The 26373-nt window shown below is 43.7% G+C and overlaps 1 protein-coding gene across 1 annotated transcript in view; it reads left to right on the forward strand.

Moving 5' to 3' along the window:
- The window catches only part of LOC126283409 (3 beta-hydroxysteroid dehydrogenase/Delta 5-->4-isomerase type 1), a 264780-nt gene that overhangs the window by 232563 nt on the left and 5844 nt on the right, over positions 1 to 26373 (forward strand). Inside the window, exon 6 of the mRNA XM_049982270.1 lies at positions 14655 to 14810. Within this exon, the coding sequence (XP_049838227.1) occupies positions 14655 to 14810 (156 nt within the window). The remainder of the gene's footprint in view (positions 1 to 14654; positions 14811 to 26373) is intronic.

The following is a 26373-nucleotide window of genomic DNA, read 5'->3' on the forward strand; positions in this document are numbered from 1 at the left end:
TTCACGTTCGTAACTGATTGTGAGGCCGGCACGGCACAGTGCACGGAGTGGGAAAAGGGAATAATTGCACGTGCGTAAACAAACAAATAGTCGATTCCAAACCTTGAGATGCCAACGTACTTACCGAGGTATCCAGGGGCGTTTAAAATTGGTTCCCAACTCGAATTAATGCGAGAGCTCGGTAACTGTTAATTTGCGGATCCAGGTTTATTGGACTTTTTTAGCTACTTCTGACCAATACTTTCCATGTGTGAATTATTGACCATTACGTCTGAAACATCCTACCCGCCAGGTTACCCGAGCGCGCTAATGCATTGCTTCCTGGACCCGGGTAGGCGCGACGGCCCCGGATTGAATCCGCCCAGCGGCTTAACGACGGGGGCCGGTGTGCCGGCCAGCCTCGATGTGGTTTTTAGGCGGTTTTCCACATCCTACTCGGTGAATACTGGGCTGAACCCCGCCTCAGTTCCCCAGCTCGCAGACATCTGAACACATTCGCACTATTCCATGGGTTACACTACACACAGACAGTTGGGGTACACTAATTACGTCCCAGGGGTACGGGGTGGCGGCAGGAAGGGCATCCGGTCACCCCTTCAATTAACCTTGCCAAATCCGTTTAACCATGCCGACCCTGCGTCATTGCGGGAAAGAGGCACCAGCGAAAGAAGAAGAAGAAGAAGAAGAAAGACTTCTGAAACACCCTGAAGTTCCCTCTGGGCGAGCCGCACTCACTGGTAGAAGTGATTCCTGTCAGTTTCGAAACCGATTGTCTCCCTGTCGGCTGGGATGCTTTTTTTACGACCATTTTCCTCACGTCATTTCTTGCACACAGTTTGGGAAGTCCTCGTTGGTACGCCAAAAAAAAAAAGGTAACTTCATCCGCAGTGTGGTCATAGGTCCAGTCACCGCTGCTCCTTCGTGCTATTGTGTGACAGCCGGCCGGGTTGGCCGAGCGGTTCTAGGCGCTTCAGTATGGAACCGCGCTACCGTTACGGTCACAGGTTCGAATTCTGCCTCGGGCATGGATGTTGTGATGTCCTTAGGCTAGTTAGGTTTAAGTAGTTCTAAGTTCTATGGGACTGATGACCTTAGAAGTTTAGTCCCTTAGTGCTCAGAGCCTATTGTGTGACGACTCTACATCGATGCATCTGATAGCGCTGATTCGGTGCCTCATACGCACCACTTCAGAGCCATCGCTTACGTCGTCGATAGTGGTTCACTGGACCGGCTGGTACCAGTTGTACACATCTAGAAAGCTCCAAAGCGACCAGTAGGCTCTTTTAAGGAGGTTCTCAATAATGGGATATTCAGTAATTAAAGAGACAAATTGATGTAGTAAAAATTGTGTCTTGTTACATAATGCGATTTTTACTGCTTCTCAACAATATCCCCACCAATATTAATAAACTTGTCCCAAACGTGAACTATTTTTTGTACCTGATTCAAAGAAGTCTTTGCCTTGTTGTTTGAGCCACTTTGTCACAAATTTTTTGACCTCTTCATTGTTGCTGAATTTTTGTTCCATATAGTGCCTGCCTGCTTGAGTGGACAAAAGAACTGAAAACCTGAGGGAGCCAAATCTGGATTGTGGAAAGGATGAGGTAATCTCCCCCAAGCTATTTTTTCAATGGTTTCCTGTGTCAGCTGGGCAGTTCGAGGGCGAGCACTGTTGTGTAGCAGTACAACACATTTTCTGTGAGCTATGCGACATTTTCTCTCATTGCTGGTGTTACTTTGTTCATCAGCGCGTCTAAGCACTATAGTCTGACCCTCGAACGATGGCGGTTCGCGCTTGTCGAGGCACGGACGGGTATGGCATTGTTGACGATTCCAAGCGACGGTTGCAGTACGCTCATGAGCGTGTATCCGGCAAATTATGTCTCTCACTTGCTTATACAGAATTTATCACTTACCGCCATCATCAACGATGACAACTCGCAAGAAATGAAACAGAAATTCTCTAAACAACTCGCTATGATTAAGTTTAATGCTCGCATTAGCTACAGCATTCACAACAGAGAGCTCAGAACACTGCTGAACGCACATTGGCTGTCGGAGTATGCGTGACAAGCCTGAACTCGACCGCCGTCGTTCGTGACTCGAACTATTGTCACCGTTTATTGTAAGCTGATCTTCCTAATGATCACCAAAGACAAGCTCGGCCATCCCAGAAGACCTCTGTCACTGCGGTTCGACCTCTTTTAAACTGTTGTGTACACTTACGAAAAATTTCTCGGTTCATAAAACTTTGACCTTGCTGTAAAATCATCCCAGAAATTTTTTTATGCGGTTGTTTTTTGCCTCCAGTAAGCAAATATCGGAGAACCGAACTTGTTCAGCTAACGTGGAAACTTCAAGCGGACAGCCCGTCGTGACATACAGTACTGACGCTATAACCAAAACTGTTTCTATCCGTCTGTTGTAGTATTACATGAGAATGTCCAATATAGTCGCATCTACTTTGCGTCACGGGAGTGTAGGGGAGACGAAAAAAAAATGGTTCAAATGGCTGTGAGCACTATGGGACTTAACATCTGTGGTCATCAGTCCCCTAGAACTGAGAACTACTTAAACCTAACTAACCTAAGGACATCACACACATCCATGCCCGAGGCAGGATTCGAACCTGCGACCGTAGCAGTCGCGCGGTTGCGGACTGCAGCACCTAGAACCGCTAGACCACCGCCGCCGGCAGGGAGACGAAACAAGTAATGATCCATGACGTCATATCAACTTGAGATTTTTTTATACATGTAATTCATTTCTAAATTTTATTGATTATTTGCAGAGTAAAGAATATAATTTTGTACAACATTTAATAGGTAATGAGTTTTAATTATATAGATGTAAACATGTTTTGACATAGCAGATCACCTTGTTGCGTTATGTATGATACGTTTTCTCTTTGTAAGAAAAAAAAATCCGTGTTGCGATCAAGCAGTGCTCGAGCGCGGATCTTCTGTAACTTTCATGAATGGTCATAGACTTGTTAATTTACAGCCCGGAGTTGCATTATTCTAGAGAACCACGGCCCGACTTTAGTGCAAACAAATCACGCGCGATTTCTCAAATATCGGCACCGAGTTTAAGATACGCGGCTGGATATCTGGCGTTATCGTCGCGTGTAGGATTCAGTAACATTAACCGCAATTTACAGACATTAGCTTGATAATAACTGTCAAAGACTTATATGAGTGGCATAGTAATCGTCTTAATGCTTAAAGCCAGCGAGAAGCGATTTACTGTCGGGATACGACATAGTCAGCTTGTTGAGCCGGCTGGGGTGGCCGAGCGGTTCTAGGCGCTACATTCTGGAACCGTGCGACCGCTACGGTCGCAGGTTCGAAGCCTGCCTCGGGCATGGATGTGTGTGATCTCCTTAGGTTAGTTAGGTTTAAGTAGTTCTAAATTCTAGGGGACTGACGACCTCAGAAGTTAAGTCCCATAGTGCTCGGAGCCATTTGAACCATTTTTCAGCTTGCTGATACGTTGCTTAGCAACTCATAAACGGACAGTGATAGAATTACTAAAATGCTTTTAAGTATCAATGACCACTACACACATTAGAAAATAATTAATCTAACCATGAGTGACTTCTGGATTGGATGAATTCTTTTTATTTCAGATAATTGGTATAAGTAAACTTCTTTCGAGGTTGAAACGTCATCCATGTTGTCGCGCTCATTCAGTTTAGTAGAACGCTACTATTTATAGTTTTAAAAGAAAAGAGAGCACATATCTGTTTTCTTTTGAGAAATGTTCGCATTTCAGTCATCAGGCTTCTCAAACCAGAGGCACGAGTGATGCTCCCTCACAGCACTACGATATCGTGAACCACCTCACACATGTGCTCCCTTCTCACTACATTTCTGCATTGAAAAACCTGAGTTACACCCACGGTACGAAGAAGAGGAAAGATCAGCGAAAGAAACGGAGCAAAGAGAGAAGGTGAGGTCACAGTGTTATCAGCTCATCCCCACGATGCTAACCTAAAGTCATGGGAGTGTAAACGTCTTCCTAGAACCTGTTACATTTCTGCATCAGTTTGCCTCTTTAATTATTGAATGCCGCTAGTATTTTGCCCGGCAAGCTTAAAAGCTGCTGACAGCTCGCTTGGGTCGGTTGCTGAGTCATGTATCATGTGTCGCTGTGGTGTGGCGACCTCCTGCCTCCATTTGCTGCGTCAGCTGGTACGGCGGTTCCCAGTAGCTGCGGCCCTTCCGCCTGCCGAGGCGACCTTCGCGCCTGCTTGGTATTGCTCTGCGCCGGTGTTTTGCTGACGCCGCAGGCATTGTTTGACACGCACTGTGGCACCGTAGCACCCCGCTGTCACTGACCATGCCACTTACCACTGGCCAGACTCTTTGGAGGGGCACGTACCGCACAACACTTCAGCCAACTGAGCCCTGCTGTAATCCTATACAGCAGGCCCTGAGATCCTGTTCTGTGCGACGATATCTGCTTCGAGCCTAGTGGTGGTACAGCTTCTTGGGTGCATTGGTAGTTTACTTCGTGCTTTTGCTAGCTGAAGACGACTAATTGACCCAAAGCTTCTGAACTCGCAGCTTTGATACGGTAGTTTTTAGACGTGATTCAACTAAGGCGGTATGGACCATGACCGATGAGCAAGTTAACCATGTCAGGACTGGAATGTACATGGTTCATTATCTCTACCTCTTCGTAGATACTCCTCAGGTTACTACACTACTGGCAATTAAAATTGCTACACCAAGAAGAAATGCAGATGATAAACGGGCATTCATTGGACAAATATATTATACTAGAACTAATATGTCATTACATTCCAGAATGAGATTTTCACTCTGCAGCGGAGTGTGCGCTGATATGAAACTTCCTGGCAGATTAAAACTGTGTGCCCGACCGAGACTCGAACTCGGGACCTTTGCCTTTCGCGGGCAAGTGCTCTGCCAACTGAGCTACCGAAGCACGACTCACGTCCGGTACTCACAGAGCACTTGCCCGCGAAAGGCAAAGGTCCCGAGTTCGAGTCTCGGTCGGGCACACAGTTTTAATCTGCCAGGAAGTTTCATGTCATTACATCATCACACAATTTGGGTGCATAGATCCTGAGAAATCAGTACCCAGAACAACCACCTCTATCCGTAATAAAGTCCTTGATACTCCTGGGCATTGAGCCAAACAGAGCTTGGATGGCGTGTACAGGTACAGCTGCCCATGCAGCTTCAACACGATACCACAATTCATCAAGAGTAGTGACTGGCGTATTGTGACGAGCCAGTTGCTCGTCCCCCATTGACCAGACGTTCTCAATTGGTGAGACATCTGGAGAATGTGCTGGTCAGGGCAGCAGTTGAACATTTTCTGTGTCCAGAAAGCCCCGTAGAGGACCTGCGACATGCGGTCGAAATGTAGGGTATCGCAGGGATCGAATGAAGGGTACAGCCACGCTCGTAACACATCTGAAATGTAACGTCCACTGTTAAAAGTGCCGTCAATGCGAACAAGAGGTGACCGACACTTGTAAGCAATGGCACCCCATACCATCACGCCGGGTGATACGCCTGTATGGCGATGATGAATACACGCTTCCGATGTGCGTTCACCGTGATGTTGCCAAACACGGACGCGACCATCATGATGCTGTAAACAGAACCTGGATTCATCCGAAAAAATGACGTTTTGCCATTCGTGCCATTCGTGCACCGCTGCAATGTCGCGATACGATAAACCGCAATCGCGATATGCCACAATTCGACCTTTATCAAAGTCGGAAACATGATGGTACGCATTTCTCCTCCTTACACGAGGCATCACAACAACGTTTCACCAGGAAACGCCGATCAACTGCTGTTTGTGTATGAGAAATCGTTTGGAAACTTTCCTCATGTCAGCACGTTGTAGGTGTCGCCACCGGCTCCAACCTTGTGTGAATGCTCTGACAAGCTAATCATCTGCATATAACACCATCTTCTTCCTGTCGGTTAAATTTCGTGTCTGTAGCAATTTTAATGGGCAGTAGTGTATATGGTGCACGGCGGAGGGTACCTCGTACCAGTGCAAGACATTGCCCGTTCCACTTGCAAATGAACTGAGGGAAAAACGAATGTCTAGGTGGTTACTTAGCAGCCCTGTCCTATGCACACTCTTACCAGGCTGTTCACCCGAGATTTATTTCGTCATAAAATACGCCTGGAGAAATTGAAGAATCACGTTCTGCAGTCTGTCGCAAATGGCTGGCTCTCTAAACTTTCTTAACAGTGTTTCGGCAAGAAGAACGTCTCCTTCCCTTCACGGATTCCCATTTGAGTTCACGGAGCATTTCCGTAATAATCGAGTGCTGATCGAACCAACCGCTAAAAAATATCTAGTAGCATACTTCTGACCTGCTTCGATGTCTTCGTTTAATCGGACCTCGCCAGGATCCGAAACACTCTATCAGTACTAAAGAATAGATCGCACAAGTGTTCTGTAAGCTGTTTGCTGTATAGATGAGCTACACTTTCCTAAAGTTCTTCCAGAAAACTGAAGTCGACCATTCGCCATCGCTACAATCGACACTGCGAGCTCGATCCATTTTATGTAACTTCGCAGCATTACGCTTAGATACTTAACCTTACTATGTCAAACCGTACACCACTAATACTGTATTCGAACTTTATAGCATTCGTTTTTCTACTCGTCTGCATTGGTCTACGTTTTCATACATTCAGAGCAAGTTGCCGTTCATCACGGAAAATAGAAATTCTATGCAAGCCCTCCTGTGTCCTCCTAGTCCAGCACTGTCCTCTGCACTACAGCGTCATCTAAATCTACATCTACATGATTACTATTTCTCTACAATTCCACTGTCTAACAGCGCCTGGGGAAAATGAACACTTAAATGTTTCTGTACAACCTCTCATTACGTTAGACACAGCCTTTGAAAGAGCTGTGGTGAATATCGGCAACCAGGCCTATCAACAAATTGTTTAACAACAACAAACCGACGGACTCCCATCAACAACAAGACGCAGCAAGAGCCGGACGAACGAGGCATTCCTCAAACGGATCTGGTCTCCCGGTAATACGTAGCCACAGTGAACATGGACAATGAAGAGTCAAGTCAATTCCAATTTATAATGTTGAATTAGCAATGTAAGTTCACAAGACAATTAAAAAAGGTTATAAAAATTTAAAAAAGGACCACATCCGTCTGACGCTCTTGTGTGGGACTCTTAAGTCACGAAGTGAATGCCGTGCCGTGCCGTGCCGTGCCGTGCCGAGGCAGTAAGCACATGTGCAGAACCAGCACTGCGTGATAAACTGCAGCTTTTCCCCTAGAACTGCCACTCTCCTTTGATTTTCTATGTTTTGAATTTTTGGAGGCGCAGGTTGCTTCCTCTGTTCACAGAACCCCTCAGTCAGGGCGAAAAAACTATAGTTGTGTTTCACATCGATTCGTCCACGAGATGCCATTGAATTGGTTGTGAGTTACCACTGTGCGTTTCGACTATTATTTATTTTTCTAAAAAGGAAGTCCGACATGAGAAGCTGCATGAAGTAGTTAAGTGTTCACGATATAGGAAACGAATTATTCACCAAAAAAAAAGAAAGGCAACGCTCAAGCTAAAAGATTTGGCAAATATAGCCGTAAATTCCATGATATATTTTAGGTAATTATATTATTCTTATTCAATACAATTACCATTTATTCTTCAGTCTCAGTTACACATTTTTAATACATGACCTGTTTCGATCTCTTTGGATCATCCTCAGGTCTAAAACAAAATGATAATAAATATGTGCTACTACCTTACAAGAAGTAGAAAATAATTGCACGCAAATGTAGAACTTACATATGCAGTTACGTCATCAACCTAAAGTGTCAGAATCAGAACCTCATTTCAGAGTACTGTGTTTTTCAATCTTAATCAATGTTTTAAATTGACATCTGATGGTGCTAGGCGAAGGGGTGACAAGGAGGGGGTGGGTGGGAGGATGGATAAATGGAGTGAGGGTGATTGGGAGAGGGGAAGAGAGCAGGAAGGGGGTAAGAGTGGTAGGGATGTCACGAATTTATCAAGAAAGAGTCTTAAATTATAAAAAGCACGATTTATCACTGTATGTAATAATTCGCATTAAAATATTAAAAGTGTATAAGAATGGGTTTGTAAACTATAAAAGGCAATTAAATCCAGGGAGGGGAGGGTTGAGAGAGAGGAAACAAGGCAGGCGGGTTTGGAGTTACAGTTTAAGAAGAGAGGGTCTTAAACTGAAATTGTTCAACGTAACATTAGGTAAAAAATGTTGCAATAAATCATTAAAAGTGTAATCCAATGCATGAGTGAAACTTTAAAAGCCATAAAATAGCAGATTATAAAGGTGGAATATAAAATAACTAAAACTGAATTAGTGTCTTAAAAGGTTAACGTTGAAAGTGTAAAACCATATGAGGCTTAAAATGAACTGTACAAACTGAAATTGTAAAAAAAAATTCTTGTTAAAATATTAAAAATATTGAACAACTGATGTTTAAATTGTAAGAGACATAAAATAGTAAGATTATAAAAGTGGAATTACGTGAAGTAGCTAGAACTGAATTAAGTGTCACTAAATCTTAAAAATGTAAAACACTGAAAGTATAATAACGTGAGAAGTATAAAACAACAAAGTATAAAAGCGAAACGATGTGCAGCAACTAATGTTACAGATAACAGGACGTGACAGTTTGGTTAACTGCATTTGCTTCTGCTGGGTGGCATTGTATGGAGCTCGGTTTTGTGGTGTGTACAGAAGCCAAAGTACGAGCTGGCCTGCTGCCAGGACGGTGTGAGAGCTGATGCATCACATACAGTCCTTAATATATTTTAACGAGAATTTTTACATAACTATACTTTTCAAAATTTTAGGATAAGACCCTTTCCTGTTAAACTCATGACATCCATGTCACTCCCCCTCCCTGTTCTCATTCCCTCCCACAATCAACCTCACTCCATTTTCCACCCTTCTCTCCATTTCTTTCCCTCCCCTTCCTCTACTTCCAGCATATACAAATTTGTAACAATATTCACATATGAGGTTCTGACATTGATATAGCAGGTTACTGATATAACTACATTGGTAAATTCTTCAATTATGTACAGTTCTTTTCCACTTATTATAAGATAATAGTGAGTACACATTTAGTTTTACTTTGTTTTAGATCTGAAAATGATGCAAAGAGATCGAAACATGTCATTTATTACATAATGTGCAACTTAGACTGTAGTATAAACGAGAATAGTTTCAAATTTCACTACTGATTACATTTTTTAAATATGAAACCTTGGTATTGTATTGCAAAAGAAACAAATGTATAAAAATTAAAAACATCAAAAGCAAACACAGATGAGGGGGAAGGGTGTTTGTCCTTAAAGCAGTGGTCAGCTTCAATGTTACATGATTATTCAATTTTTTTATGTTTCCTTATTCGTCTTCTCTTCCTGTAATCTTTTCATTTTTTTGGCTGTGTTCTTGCTCCCTTTACTCCTTCAATATTTTCCTAGTTTTCTTCCTTTCTTTTACTTCAGATTTTGTGTTTATAGTTTTGTTTCTCAATTGATCTCATTCATTTCCCATTTGTTTTTGACTGAGTTGTTTACACCAAAAATCCTTTTTGTGTGTGTCTGTTGTACTTCATTGTATGTATGTATCCACAGACTATTAGTCGGAATTTTCTGATCATGTATGTGTCTGTTTGTCTGTGTGTTCGTATAATTCTTTGGTCGCTCTCTTCATCCACATGCCACCTTTGCTTACTGCTCCAAAAACGTTTCTGACGATTTTACGTTAAATTTTTTCTTCCTGTGTGACATCTGATGCTCCGATTGTAGTTCTTTCTGAAGTGTGGAGTGCTTCTTGCAGTACAGATGTATTGTAGTGACTGGGTGTTGCCTGTCTTGAAAGGTTTCTTTTATTGCCGTTGATCGATGTCTGTCTGTAGGCTTACTAAAGTATTTCTATCTGTTGTATGTTGAATGCGTTGCTAGATCGTCCTATTTGTATGTATTCCCCTAGATACTTGTATTTTTCCACTCTGTTAATCTTTGAATATTTTGTATTCGTAGCTTTTGGGTTGTTTTTTCTTTCCACGTACTGTGTTTTCTCCTATGATAACTGTAGACCTGGTAGGCGGGGACTCCATGTAAGTACTCCGGTGTTTCTTGTCTGTAGTTGCTGAGTATTTCCAGGCCATCTGCAAGTGTCAGGCATGTTATGATTGTCTTGTTTGCAAGTGTTCTTCCTAACTGGAACCCTTTTACTTTTTCTCCCAGTTGTTCGATAGTTTTGTCCGAGACCATGTTGAATGAAAGCGGTGGGACCCCGTCTCCTTGTCTAAGCCCTGTATGTGTCTCGAATGGTTCTGAGGTTTCTCCAATAAAATTTATTAGTGCATCGAAGAACGCTTTGTTAAAACACACACAAACACACACACACACACACTTATTTTATGATTGAAAACTCGGAGCCAGTAAAAAAAAGTTAATTGTAGTTGCATCGGTAAGACTAAAAATGATGTGTTCATTAACGTTGACACTGATCATGTAGACATATCCACTAAATTGAATCGTTCCAGATCATTTCGGTAAAAGAATCGTTCAAATGATCTATGGAAGATACGACTAGCTAAGAAACTACGATGAAGATACCATGGTGATTGTATCCCATTACTCAAGGAAAAAAGTTGGCGTGTAGAATCTCAGATGCAGTCCATTTGACTCAAAGAAGGTGTTCACACCAGCAAGATCTTAAAGTAGCTGCAAATAAAAGCATATACTGCTCAATAAAAGTTGTGAATACTATCGTACATGTAGTGTATGACACTAGAGGTCTCTTTGACGTAGGCACTTCATCAATTATTCAGTTAGAGGGCATACACTGGACAATGTTCACTACTGGCATGCTTTGTGGTCGATTCTCAGTCATGTAAACACACCACTGCCGCAGCGGCACACCGCGAGCAGTCCAGTATCAACAACAGCTTCATTCAGTTTGTATTCAGCACTGCAGTAGCATGCCACGTAGAGGCATACTGCAGTTTGATAGAGTCAAAATAGTGGCTTTACTTTCAGGAGGTCATACACAGTAAGATGTTGCCGATCGGTTGTATGTCACGCAAAGTGGTGTGTCTAAGGTGTGGAAAAAGTACAGAGAGACGGGAAATGTGGACGTTAGACCTCTCTGTAGTGATCCTGGTATGACGACAACAATGCAGGATCGTTTCCTCGAACAGTCGGCTCGGAGGGCCCAACATAAACTGCCAGGAACGTTGGAAATGACTTCTCCAAGGCAACAGGGATTCGTATCTCACTCAAACCAACCAGAGCGTAGAAGATTACATCAGGGTGGGCGTCATTCCAGAATACCTGTGAGATGATTTGTACTGAATCAACGGAACCGACGCAATCGAAGGAAATGTGCGCTTGCACATCAACATTGGACTACTGCAGAATGAACTAATATCACGTTTTTGAGGGACTAGGCTTGGTTTGGACCGGACACTAGATGTGTTGGGGTTGGAGAAGCGTCAGTCGACATCAGGGACGCCGATACGTTCAGGAAGTCCGTCCGTTTACAAGTAGAAGCGTAATGTTCTGGGCGGTAATAATGATTGGATGGCGAACCCATCTAATTCCCGTCTACAGCAATTTGACGGGTCCCTGATACCTCAAAGAGATCCTAAAAACGATTGTAAGGCCCTACAGACGTGAAGCCGGTGACAACTTTATCCTAGCCGATGACAGTGCAAGACGGCTCAGTACTCAAGCAGCGTCTCGGTACCTTCAAAGATGCATCAGTCGAAAGAGTTGCCCACCACAGTCCCAAGATGTGAAAGCAACTAGGCATGCACTGCATCTATTGAAGGCGGCCATTGCACAATGTCTGAGTCCACCTGACGATTTTCAGGACCTCACTGAAGCTACCACTGTGGAGTGGGACCTCATATCTCAAGATAAGCTTGATGGTCTCATCCCTTCCCTCGCAGAATGGAAGAACTCATCCGTGTGCGCGGAGGACATCCTCACTACTAAAGACTGATAATCATCATCATGAGATAAAGATTTTCGCTGTTTTTAAGATGTACACTTAGGAGAAAACCTGCTTTGTTTTGTAATGATTTTTTGGAACCAACCGAAACTGTTCTGGTTTTCAGAAGGAATTATATTAATTTTATTAATAAGATCCTGTACAAACCTCACTGACAACAGCCTTGCTGCTGTGGTAACACCGGTTCCCGTCAGATCACCGAAATTAAGCGCTGTCGGGCTAGGCTAGCACTTGGATGGGCGACCATCCGGTCTGCCGAGCGCTGTTGGCAAGCGGGGTGCACTCAGCCCTTGTGTGGCAAACTGAGCAGCGACTTGATTGAGAAGTAGCGGCTCCAGTCTCGGAAAATGACATACGGCCGGGAGAGCGGTGCGCTGATAACATGCCCCTCCATATCCTCGTCCACTGACGACTGGGAGCAGAGGATGACACGGTGGCCGGTCGGTAGCGTTGGCCGTTCATGGCCTGTTTGGGAGGAGTTTTTGTACAAATATCACTGGGTGTACTACAAGATGTCACTGTAGTAAACTCTATGATATTTCAAACTTTTCTTGAGTTGGGTGTATATGTAATTTTTGAGTAGAAATTCGTCAGTGGAATAGATGGAGATGTCCAAGAAAAACTATTTTAAATTAGATTTAAAACGTGCTTTGCTTCCTGTCAGACATTTTATGTTTTGTGTAAATGATCAAATCTGAACCACTGACAGCCTTCACAGTGGGTAATAAAGGTCATTTTCCCTCTAGTGTGTAGGTATATACATCGCTATTATTCTCAAATTGTGATGGATCATGACGAAATTCATCAGCGAATATTTATATTCTGGCGGCACAGTTAAAACGCCTTGTCTAATGGCTTTGGACGGCGATTTAAGTGCGGAGTAGATAGCCAAACTTCCACTTCTTTTACGAGGTGACTTACAAGAGATGTTCGGCCGACCTTCCTTGCTGGCTAGCCTGCTGCAGCAAACTGTTTCACTTTCTTCTCCGAAGTATGCTGCTAGGTACAGGAATTTCTTAAGACTCACTCTACTTGTAAAAATAAGTATATGTACCACTTTAATTTTCTTCAACTTACGACGTATATTTGAACTTCAGACATATTACAAATCTCAATCTTCATATAAATATATACCTCACTGCTTTGTAAGGTTCTCCTTTCTCTAAACGTTCGAAACAAACTAATTTACATATAAGAGAAAGTTGGCTTAAATACCATGTCCAGTCTCAACATGAACCATAATACACATCATCCCTTCAACAAGGCTAAGACAACAGTTTTTCTCAAGAGTACCTTCTCATTTGTTCTCGTAATTATAACAATGGTCATTGACACAATTAGCAACAGAAAAACATAGAAGCTCCATGGTTCTTCCATACAGTTTCACTAAAACTACCATGGATCGCCCGACAAGTACATGTTGTTGCCGGTCGACCGCGACTGAATTTCAAAATATAGCTCTGAGCACTATGCGACTTAACTTCTGAGGTCATCAGTCGCCTAGAACTTAGAACTAATTAAACCTAACTAACCTAAGGACATCACACACATCCATGCCCGAGGCAGGATTCGAACCTGCGACCGGAGCGGTCACGCTGTTCTAGACTGAAGCGCCAGAACCGCACGGCCACACCGGCCGGCCACTGAATTTCAAACCTGCACACACAAATATGTGACGCGCAGCAGGTAGGATTGTATCATTCCGCACTCACTTCTAAAATATCGTGTGTTCGAGACAGTAGAAGGCTGAGTGATTCCAGAATGTACGCAGAAATTCTCGACTCACTACACTAGCTTCGTGAAGAAGTACTAAGATGACTTCCGTGGGTGAACACCAAATATTACTCTTACTGCTCGCTTTTTCTCTTATCAATACCTTCTTTCTAAGTGACGAGTTACCCCAGAAAATTATGCCGTACGACATTACTGAGTGGAAATATGCAGAATATGTCGCGAGGTTGATGATTTTGTTTCATAGATTAGCAACTATACGAAGAGCAAAAGCAGCTGAACTTAATTGTTTGAGAAATTCAGTAATCTGCTGCTTACAAAATTTCATCAATATGTACACTCAAAAATTTGGAGCATTCTACCCCACTCCCTGCCCATGTGCTACAATAGTTGTTGGTATGACTCCAGGTCCTGTACAAAGTTGAATGTAGCGTTTCAGGTCCTGTACAAAGTTGAATGTAGCGTTTTTTCCCAAAATTTAGTCGGAGTCCATTTTGAGAGAACCACTCAATAATTCTTTGGAGAATATCATTTACCAACTATTCTGTTACTTTTTCTCTAATGGGAGTTATTATAACGCTAGTAACGCCTGTAAGAAGTACAGATTTTGTTTGTTGAATGTGAAGTGGAAGGTCATTCATATACATGAGGAGTAGGAATGGGCCCAAAATTGAGCCCTTGGTACTCCTTTTGTGATTTTTTTTTCTCTGGCGATTAAAATTTTGTACCTTTCAGATGTTCTCTGATTTATTGAGCACAACCTTTAGCATTTAGTTCATGACCGTCGCTGAGAGGACGCTCTTGACATCCAGTGCTATGTGTGAGCAGCGATTCGCAGAGTACAGATGAAGACGTTTCGGGGTGTGTTCCAGGCGGCGTCCTCAGGACGGTGGCGGTGCGGCCGACGCTGCTGTACGGGGAGCTGGACCCGCACCTACTGCCGCCGCTGCTGCGAGTCGCGCGAGCCTGCGACGGGCGGCTGCCGCTGTTTGCTGGGGCGGGGGGCCGACAGCAGGTCACCTACGTGGGTACGTCTCGTTTACACGCCTCCAACACTGCACGGCGCCGTCCGCGCTCGTACCGCCTCACAACAACCAGTAACGACACATATCTCTAAATGCTCGCAGTCCAAGGAAGGGCGTCGTGTACAGCGGCCACTGTCGAATTACAGTCTAAATCTGTGACGTACTGGGAAACTATTGTTACACCGCAACAGAGGACACAGTTTGGGATCAATCTTTGTGTGTTTTGGTATATTCCTTTCTATAATGTTTTTTTTAGTGTCATTTTTTTGGTCTACAGTCTGAATACTGGTTTGATATACCTCTCCACAGCCTATCATGTGTAAGCGTTTCATCTCCACCAAAAAAGAAACCACAAGGAAAGAAATGTTACCATATTGTTTACTACCTTATTACCTTTTACTTGATTTCAAATGGTTTTGGACAATAGACCACAGAAACAAATGCAACGTCCAGAATATCTGAAACAACACTAATTTGAAGCTGCTTCGTGTGTTCTACATGAAGTTGCTGAAAATTTTGGAACTTAATATCTGAACACCTTGTCATCATGAACATAAAAACATTGAACAGTGTGTGTCATTCAAGGTTTAGCTTCGACTATAAAGAAATCAAATGATGCTGACCGAAGCAATGAATGGAAATTTGTATTGTGGTCTCGGTTCGAACCCAGGTCACCAGCTCATTAGGCACATTCGCTAACCGCTATGACACACAGGCTGCGTGGTCTTGCACAACTGCACAGACTGCCCTAGGGCGCCTCCCTCCTCGATCCGAATTCCCATTCACACCTCAGCCACTTGGCATTCCCCCTAAACTCAAACAGCAATGCAGAGGCTCTCCAATTTTATTGTAGTAGCACCTCAGCATCGAATAAATCGGGTCCCGGCGGAGGTTCGAGTCCTCCCTCGGGCATGGGTGTGTGTGTTTGTCCTTAGGATAATTTAGGTTAAGTAGTGTGTAAGCTAAGGGGCTGGTGCCCTTAGCAGTCAAGTCCCATAAGATTTCACACACATTTGAACAATTTTTTTGTTCAATAAATCGGGGAATCCTGCCTAAAACCCAGGCGTAAATACTTTCATCAAATTAAACTATACTGTTCCAGACATCTTTTCATCGCTCAGACACCTTATGTGCCTTGTACCAAGGTCAAGATTCGAATCCAGGTCTCGTGCTCGCTAGGCAGATGCACTAACCACTACGCCACCCTACCACAGTGGATTTGCATAGTTTTGATTCATCGCTTCAGTCTTCATACATCCGTCATCGATGTTTGAGATGTAAAAAAGATCCCTGCAATCATAAGTTTTATTTGATAAACGCACCTGTGCTTGGGTTTTGGGCAGGGTCCCTCGTTTCATTTGCTATTGAGTTGCTATTCCAGTACAATTGAAGAGCCTTTGCGCTGCTGTTCTAGTTTTTCGGGAATGCCAAGTAGACTGAGGTGTGAATGGGAATTTGGACTGAGGTTAGGATGAGTGCTGAGGAGTTCGTGCACTTGCGCACAGCCACTGCGCCAGGATGGAGTAGTAGTTAGCGTATCTGCGTCGTGTGCAGGAGACCCCGTTTCGAATCCCAGCCATGGTAAACATTATCATTCGTCGCTTCAACCTGCATGTATAAATCATGTATGTTTGAGAGATGAAAAGGTCTCTGGAACCATATAGTTTCATTTAATCAAATTACATAACCAAGCAGGTAAGAAGTCAAAACTTATGCTAATTTTATCAGTCTGTTTCACAAAGTCAAAACAACTCGCAACACATTTACAGCCTGGTTTCTTAAAAGAACTTATAACTAAGACGAATGTGACCTAATCTGCAACTGTGCAGCCTTGCCTTCAAAAGAAATTTTATTGTTTTATAGCACTACGTAATTACTTGGCAAATTTCGTAGATTATATAATTATTCACTGTTTCCTATTTTTTATGTATTAGCAGTCTGAAGATGCTCCTGCCTGGTCGAAGTCGGTTATACTAGTGTGAAATGTTCATGTACTGTAAAAAGTACGAGAAAAAGTGAAAGAATATAGTCAGTTACTTAATATCGCAGACATAATGTAATCTTTTAGTTAAACCTTCTAGGCTCAAAGGCCCTGGTCGATGTATAAAGTTATTCCCTGTCGTTTCGTCTCCGTCTGTGGGTGACGTCTTCATGGATAAGGCAGCAAATACCACAAGGGCGCGAGTGGCCTCCGACTTCATAAGACTGCAAGGAGGGACCACCATTCGTCACGTGATACCAATTGCGTGATTATTTGTGGCTGACGTAATCGTTCTCGTTTGAGAGTAACTCGAGTGTAATGCTGGCGCAACGTCGGAATCCGTGTTTTATCTCACTTAACAATTTCTGTTCTGTTAAAGTTGTTATGCTATTTGTAAGTCCCTCTATAACTCCACGCATAATGGAGCACTGCCTTTGCTAAAATGCTCCTCTAATTGAATTTTACTTCTTATCTTCCATCTCGGGAAGCATTTTCTGCTAGAGCCAATTAGTCAGTAACCCCACGCGGAAGTTCATTTCCTGTTCGGCTAGCTGGTGGATAGAGCACTCCGTCCAAGAAGAGAGAAATAAATAATAACGAACAACGGCTGGCATCTGGGAAAGTTTTCTTCCTGTTAATTAAAGAGATTGCGGATAGCACAGGCAAAGTGTTGGCAAAATGTGGTGTTGAAACGATGGTATTGGGACCCACCAAGAACAATACTTAAGAACGGCAAAAGATGCATTGCATCCACCAGCGACAACTGGGGTATCGCATGACGTTTTTGGCAAGTATACATTGAAAAAAGAAAAAATATTAACACTCATTTAGGCAAACAGAAAAGGAACTGCCGCCGAGGACATTCTGACAAATCGGCCCCAGCCACGAAATGAAATTCAGTGAGACGATCGTCTTATCAAACGCAATACATTATTGTGCGTGCATGCAGGGACAGTTCACATAGAGTTACAAACACGAAAATAATATTAACAGAAAAGAAAAGTGTTAAGTTACATAAAAAACGGATGGCAACCTGCAAAGGACAGACGCTTGGTGCAGGGACTGGCATTTGGCCCTCAACGTAAAAAAAGTCACGTATTAGGCATTAACGCACGGAAAGACCTATTATTGTATGAGTACGAAATTGAAGAAATCATTTAAAGCAGTTACATTGGTAGGTATGCCTAAGGAACAATTTCTGTGAAATGACCACATAAAACCAGTCGCAGGGAAAGAACATACCAGACAGAGGTTCAATGGAAGGGTCTTCAGGAGCTAGCTTACAAAAGTCTCATTCGACCAATTCTTGAATATTGCTCTTCAGTCAGCGCAAAAGCCTCTCTCAGGTGGTCAGCGAAGTTCAAGGCAGACGCTACAGGAGAGGCGCTGTGTCTCGCGTTGTGGTTTAAATTTCCGAGAGTGCATTATTCTGTTTCCTTCCATGTACATCTCGCGAAAAGACCATGAAGAGAAAATTAGACATTCGGGCCCAGACGGAGGCCTACCAACAATCTTTCGTCCTGTGAACCATTCGCGACTGTAAGCGGAAAGGTTTTGTATGTCCATCCATGTGATTGGAGGTTTGAGGGACTTCAGCCGTTCAATTACTTAATAAAATGGAGCACCTAGAGCCGTCCGTACGATTATATCTGTTATATAGCTATCAGTTTCGGTACTTCAGTGCAACATCTTCAGGCCTTAACTCATGCTGAGAGAATTAACTCCAATTGTATACATGCTTCATCAGTGGCCAGCATCTATTAACTGGTTTTCGCGGACTATCTGTAACAACAATATTGTCCCCCCAATCATCAACTAGCAACTAAGCTGAGATGGTGGTTAATGACTGGACTGACAACATCGTTGTTACAGGTAGTCTGCGAAAACCAGTTAATACATGTAGGCCACTGGTAGATCGTGTATACAACTGCAATTAAATCTCTCGGCGTCAGTTTAGACCTGAAGATGTTGCACTGAAGCACCGAAACTGGTAGCCTTATAGTAAATACTACGGAAGTAAAGTTGCGAGGACGGGGCGTGAGTCGTGCTTGGGTAGCTCAGATGGTAGAGGACTTGCCTGCGAAACGCAAAGATCCCGAGTTCGAGTCTCAGTCCGGCACACAGTTTTAATCTGCCAGGAAGTTTCATACCAGCGCACACTCCGCTGCAGAGTGAAAATTTCATTCTGGAAACATCCCCCAGGCTGTTGCTAAGCCATGTCTCCGCAATATCCTTTCTTCCAGGAGTGCTAGCTCTGCAAGGTTCGCAGAAGAGCTTCTGTGAATTTTGGGAAGTAGGGACGAGATACTGGCGGAAGTAAAGCTGAGAGGACGGGGCGTGAATCGTGCTTAGGTAGCTCAGATGGTCAGTCGGCATGGTAGCTCAGCTTGTTCGGTCAGAGGGTTTAGCTAACCTCTGTAATAAAAAAAAAAAAAACCTGAGTAGATTGACCAACGAACGATCTGAACGAGTGTCATCGGACGCCCTCCACGATCAAATTCAACTAACAATATAGACAAACATGAGATAAAAATAGATAGTAGAGCACTTGCCCACGAAAGGCAAAGGTCCCGAGTTCCAGTTTCGGTCCGGCACATAGTTTTCATCCGCCAGGAAGTTTCATATCAGCGCACACTCCTCTGCAGAGTGAAAATCTCATTCTGGATATAGTAAATAATATCGTACGGACGGCTGTAGGTGTTCCATTTTATTACATATGGAAGAGGAAAAGCGGGAAGGGACAGTGATACACACAATACCCTTCATTACATGCCGCAAGGTGGCCTGCGAAATATACATGTAGAGGTAGATGTAGATTTGAGCCAACAGAATGATGATCGATTGCTTTTAATGGAGAACGACAGCGTCAGCCAGAGATAATCACGCAATCGGCATCACGTGACGAATTGCGATGCCCTCTGTGCAGCTCTGGGAACAACCCTAGGACGTGCTGCGATAATGAAATGGGGCAGAAAGAGTAGTTAAATGAAATTGTTTTGAGAAACGTGATGACACACACCCGAAAGAGATGTCAAAATTGCCGAATACGAGAAAGATGCAGGCAAAGCGCAAAAGTGCGTAAACTGCGAAAACCGAGGCATGAAGCCTTGATACGACAACGAGCGCATGCCCTTGGTAAAGCATTCGTTTTACCTCCGAAGACGTCTCCCGCAGTCGGAGACGGGATATCGGGGACGGAATATCGGGGAACAGCTTTTTTTATATCGGCTACGGACGGGCGGGAGGGCTAGTCGCGTGGGTCTAGGGCAGCTTGTCACGGTCCGAGCGGCTCCCTCCATCGGGGATCGAGTCCTTCCTGGGGCATGGGAGTATGTGTTGTCCTTAGCGTAAGTTAGTTTAAGTTAGATTAAATAGAGCGTAAGCTGAGGGACCGATGACCTCAACAGCTTGGTTCCATAAGACCTTACACCAAAATTCCAAAATTTAAGTGAAGTAAACATAGGCCGTTAAATCCTATACTGTTTCGATCTTCAGTCCGACGACTGGTCTGATGCAGCTCTCCGTGCTACACTACCCTGTGCAACTCTCTTCATCTCCGAATAGCTCCTGCCACATCCTTCTGCATCTTATTACTGCACGCTTTTTCCCCCTCCCCCAAACACACACACACACACACACACACACACACACACATACACACATACACACACACACACACACATTTCCCTCCAGTGCTAAATTCGTGACCCCTTGAGGTCTCAGAATCTGTCCTGTCAACCGAACCCCTTTTTTCGGTCAAGATGAGCGACAAATTTCTTGTCTCTCCAATTCTGTTCACTACCTCCTCATTAGCTATGTGATCTACCTATCTAATCTCCAGCAGTCTTGTGCAGCAGCATCACCTTTAAAAATCTTATATTCCCTTCATGTTTAAATTGTTTATCGTCGACGTTACGCTTCCATAGAAGGCTACTCTTCAGACAGATACTTTCAGAGAAGACTTCCTAACACCTAAACCTACACACATAAAAAAAAAGTTTTGCAGCACCCCGGTTCCCAGAAATTCTGAAGATAGACGTTGACTGTGGATATTCCCTTTGACTGTTCAGAGATGTCACTAAACCCGCCCAGAGATGTAAACAACCATGCATGAGAAGCACCTATTAGACGGAGGGGGTCCGACAGCCGATCAGTTCCAGTCATTCCACCAGCAATGAGGTATACGGCTCGTGCTGTCCTTAGTTCAACCATGCCTAGACGGTAAATACTGCGGTTCGATCGCGTCCGCATTATTACTTTGCGCCAGGAAGGACTCTCAACAAGGCAAGTGTCCAGGCGTATCCGAGTGAATCAAAGCGATGTCGTTCGGACATGGAGGAGATACAGACTCCCGACGTACATGATGAGCTCCGTCTTTGCAACCACGACACCATGCAGCACGATACAGATAGGCCTAACAACATGCCGAATGGACCGCTCAGGACAGCCTCACGTTCTCTTCACCAGACAAGCCTGGGAGATGTGTTTGGAGGCAACGCGGTTAGTCTGAACGCCTTAGACACACTGTCCAGCGAGTGCAGCAAGGTGATGTTCCCTGCTGTTTTGGTGGCATTATGTGAGGCCGACGTACACCGCTGGTGGTCATGGAAGGCTCAGTAACGGCTATACCATACGTGAATGCAAAAAATGGTTCAAATGATTCTGAGCACTATGGGACTGAACTTCTGAGGTCATCATTCTCCTAGAACTTAGAACTATTAAAACCTAACTAACCTAAGGACATCACACACATCCATGCCCGAGGTAGGATTCGAACCTGAGACCGTAGCGGTCTCACGGTTCCAGACTGCAGCGCCTAGAACCGCTCGGCCGCCTCGGCCGGCTGAATGCCGTCCTCCGACCGATAGGGAAACCATATCGTCAGGCATTCGGAGAGGTATTCGTCTTCAAGGACGACAATTCACACCCCCATAGTGCACATCTTGTGAATGACTTCCTTCAGGATATCGACATCGCTCGACTAGAGTGGCCAGCATGTTCTTCAGACATGAACCCTATCGAACATGCCTGGGATAGATTGAAGAGGGCTGTTTATGGACGAAGTAACCCACCAACCACTCTGAGGGACCTACGTCGAATCGCCTTTGAGGAGTGGGACAATTTGGACCAACAGTGCCTCGATGAACTTGTGGATAGTATGCCACGGTGAAGAGAGCCATGCACCAATGTAAGAGGACGTACTGCTGGGTATTAGAGGTTCCGTTGTAACGAGCCAACATCCCAAAGATGTTCGGGCTCACATGCAGTTCCTCTTCGTCGAAATGTCTTGGCTCAAACGCGACTAGGGGTTGAACCGCACACGAGGCATTACACGCCATAAATTAGACACTTGTGACTCTTTGGTTAAATTGTGTGCTGATGGCAAGTTTACGAATTAGGATATTAATAATAACATATAATAAAAGTAATAATAATATCGGGAACTAAATTAACGACCCATAAATGATGTACGTCACACAGTTGCGATTTGATTCGAGTAATGTTTATTCAGAAAGCAAACGAATAGCGAATGTGGTCGTATTTAGAGTTACTGTTACTGTCCATTTGAGACAATTCGATCATTCACAATCTCATTGTGCATTAAAAGTCCAACACTCCACCTCGTAACCTCGCGTAAAGTTAGAGTTCACACCAGGTGCGCGGCTGCTCACCGCTCAGAGACTCAGTCCCGCGATATCACGCAACGCGAATTTTTCTAAGTCGTTTCACTTCCTGGCTACCTAAAGACCGACCTTCCGCTTTTGCGTCTCAATCCAAACTGTCCCCTTTTGTGTCTCTAGCCGAACTGTGCTCTTTGGTGTCTAGACGAGAACCGCCCTCTGCCCCTCACCGACAGCGTTTCCAGCGCGCCGGACGCCTTTCCTGAAGTCGTCCATCTGATTGGCTACAGCTATTTCTACATCACTTTACATTTTAACATACTTAAATAATGAAAGCTTGACCACTTTCACGTTCTAAGTAAAGTAACAATAATATCCATTACATAATAGATGTTAAATTCTTTTACACAAAACCAATAAAATTTCCTTCTCAACTTCGAATGTCACGTCCAGTAGCTTTCCACCAATGTGATTCCTGATAAATGAATAAAGAACAGAAGTAGGTATTATGCACTAAACTTGACAACAAATATTCTATTAACCAATGATTCAAACGGTGTCATACTGTCATCGTTCAGTGTGTTTTGCGTGGAGGAGATGATGATCTGATGCTTAACTGAAAATACTGATAATTTATTAATATTCAAGTTTTATTGGGATCACCGGGAAAATTTATGAAGGATGGTAGATTAAAATTACTGTGGATTGATTCCCTGCACTGCCACGAATTAAAAGGTTTGCATAAATGTTTCCGTTTTTGGCCGGTCTCAGGTCCGCTATATTTAACACGGCTACGTTTTCTTGGCCACAAAAAAATTCTACTGGCTTTTCCTATGACGTAGATTCTCGTCTGCCTCACTCTCACACTACAGCGCTTAGGCCTCAATGGACAACAGGCGCTTGTGAGTTTCCCCCGTCTCGTGGTGAATCTGCGCCCTTTGTGGCATCCGGTCCTGGACGACAGGGTTCGTTTCACAGTTCCTGAAGGCTGACTCTTTCGGCCATATACTTAAGTGAGAGCGAAATCTTCCTTAACTCACAGTTTGTACAGCAATCTGGACCACCGCTTTTCAAGGTGTCGCTGTGTGGCGGTACAACATGCAATGTTTGGTTTTCATGAACAATAAAAAGGGTGGAGATGATGTTTATGTTGGTCTCTATCTCAATTTTCTGTGCAGGTTCCGGAACTCGCAGAACCGAGGTGATGCAAAACTTTTTTTTTATGTGTGTATATCCCACGTTACCAAATTTCCCTTCTTCAAAAACCCCTGTCTTGTCGTTGCCAATCTACATTTTATATTCTCCTCTTTCGTCATCATCCCTTACTTAACTGCCTAAATAGCACAATTCATTTACCGCTTTAAGTGTCTCGTTTCCTAATCTGAGTCCTTCATCTTCATCCGATTTAATTCAACTACATTCTATTATCCTTGCTTTGATTTTGTTGGTGTTCCTCTTTTGTATACTACCTTTCAAGTCACTGCCCATTCAGTTCAACTGCTCTTCCAAGTCGTTTGCTGTTTCTGACTTACAATGTCATCGGCAAATTCGAAGTTTTCATTTCTTCTCCCTGAACTTTAATTCCTTCACCAAATTTTTCTTTGGTATCCTATTCTGCTTGTTCAATGTACTGATTGAATAACATCGAGGCTAGGCTAGAACCCCGTCTCACTCCCTTCTTACCCACTGCTTCCCTTTCGTGCCCCTCGACTCTTACAACCACCCTCTGATTTCTGTATAAGCTGTAAATAGCATGAAGTTAAAATCTTCTGGTTTGCTAGGCCACGTCATATTTCAATCTAAAACAATCGCGTTTCGACCACTGTGCCTGGATCTTCTTCAGGATACTAGCAATAGTGGAGCCGAAACATTCTGAAGAAGATCCCAGTACCAGGCTCGAAACGTCGATTGTTTTAGAAGGAAATATTATGTGGCCTAACAACCCAAAAGATTCAAACTTTGATGGCAACGGCCACGAAAGATGGGAGACTTACATTCTAATATCCTGTGGCTCCCTGTATTTTACCTCTACTACCTTCAGAATTTCAAAAGGTGCATTCCAGTCAACATGGTCAAAAGCTTCCTCTAAGTCTACCAGTTCTGTAAACATAGATCTGATTTTCTTTAACTTACCTTCTACGAGAAATTGTAGAGTCAGTATTACCTGAAGTGGCCTACACTTCTCCAGAATCCAAATCTTCTACCAGTTTTTCCTTTCTTCTTTGTAACCCTATAGTCACCCGACCGTAAGACCGTTCATCCTGCCACTGAACTTCACTAATCCCCTCCATTTTTAAATCTATTTCTAGTCTACATTGTATGAATGTTGCACGAGGGTCACTCCAAAAGAAATGCACACTATTTTTGTAAAAATACAGTTTTCATTCTGCTTGTGCGAAAGTTTTACAGTGTGTAGATATATCCTTCGCGCTTGTTTTCAAACTCAGTCCAATCTATTCCCGTGAGTGGCGCCGTCACAGCATTTCTTCAAGGTGGCTGCTACACTTGACGTTTGTCAGAAGCAACGTGCTGTCATAGAATTCCTGTGCTGTGAAAACGAGACAGTGGGAAACATCCACAAGAGGTTGGAAAATGTGTGAGGAGATGTTGCTGTCGATTTCAGTACAATTAGTCGGTGGGCACGCAGGTTACTTGACGAAAGCGGGCACGGCAATATTGACCATTGTCCTCGCAGCGGCAGGCCTCGTACTGCACACACTCCAGACAATATGCAGAGAGTTAACGAATTAGTGACTGCTGACAGACGCATCACAGTGAACGAATTGCCACGCTATGTTGGGATAGGGGAAGGAAGTGTTTGCAGAATATTGAAAGTGTTGGCGTTAAAAAAGGTTTGTGGCAGGTGGGTTCCCAGGATGTTGACAGTGGCTCACAAAGAAACAAGAAAAACGGTATGCAGCGAACTTTTGAAACAGTACGAGAATGGTGGAGATGAATTTCTTGGAACAACTGCGACAGGTGATGAAACATGGCTCCATTATGTTTCACCAGAGACGAAGAGGCAATCAATGGAGTGGCATCACGCAAATTCACCCAAGAAAAAATTCAAAACACACCTTCTGCTGGAAAAGTTATGGCTACGGTGTTTTTCGATTTCGAAGGACTTTTGCTTGTGGACATCATGCCAAGTGGAACCACCATAAATTCTGATGCATACTTCAAGCTCGACTGAGTCGTGTTCGACCACATTGGCAAAAGCAAGATGTTTTGCTGTTGCACGACAGTGCATGGCCACATGTCAGTCAGAAAGCGATGACAAAACTCTGATGGACAACAATGAAACACCCGCCTTACAGTTCTGACCTGGCTCCATGTTACTATCATCTCTTTGGGAAACTGAAGGCTCTTTTCATGGAACAAGGTTTGAAGATGATGACTCCTTTGTGCACGCTGCCAAACAGTGGCTCCAACAGGTTGGTCCAAAATTTTACCGTGCGGGTATACAGGCGCTGGTTCCAAGATCCGAAATGTGAAATAATTTGGGTGAAGGTCACGGTTAAAGCAGGCTCAGACATGGTAATTGGATGTCTCTATAGGCCCCCTGGCTCAGCAGCTGTTGTGGCTGAGCACCTGAAGGATAATTTGGAAAATATTTCGAGTATATTTCCTCACCATGTTATAGTTCTGGGTGGAGATTTTAATTTGCCGGATATAGACTGGGAGACTCAAACGTTCATGAAGGGTGGCAGGGACAAAGAATCCAGCGAAATTTTTTTAAGTGCTTTGTCTGAAAACTACCTTGAGCAGTTAAACAGAGAATCGACTCGTGGCGATAACATATTAGACCTACTGGTGACAAACAGACCCGAACTATTTGAAACAGTTAACGCAGAACAGGGAATCAGCGATCATAAAGCGGTTACTGCATCGATGATCTCAGCCGTAAATAGAAATATTAAAAAAGGTTGGAAGATTTTTCTGTTTAGCAAAAGTGACAAAAAGC

The sequence above is a fragment of the Schistocerca gregaria genome, chromosome 1 (genome assembly GCF_023897955.1).
Source record: "Schistocerca gregaria isolate iqSchGreg1 chromosome 1, iqSchGreg1.2, whole genome shotgun sequence".
In the NCBI taxonomy this organism is placed as follows: domain Eukaryota; kingdom Metazoa; phylum Arthropoda; class Insecta; order Orthoptera; family Acrididae; genus Schistocerca; species Schistocerca gregaria.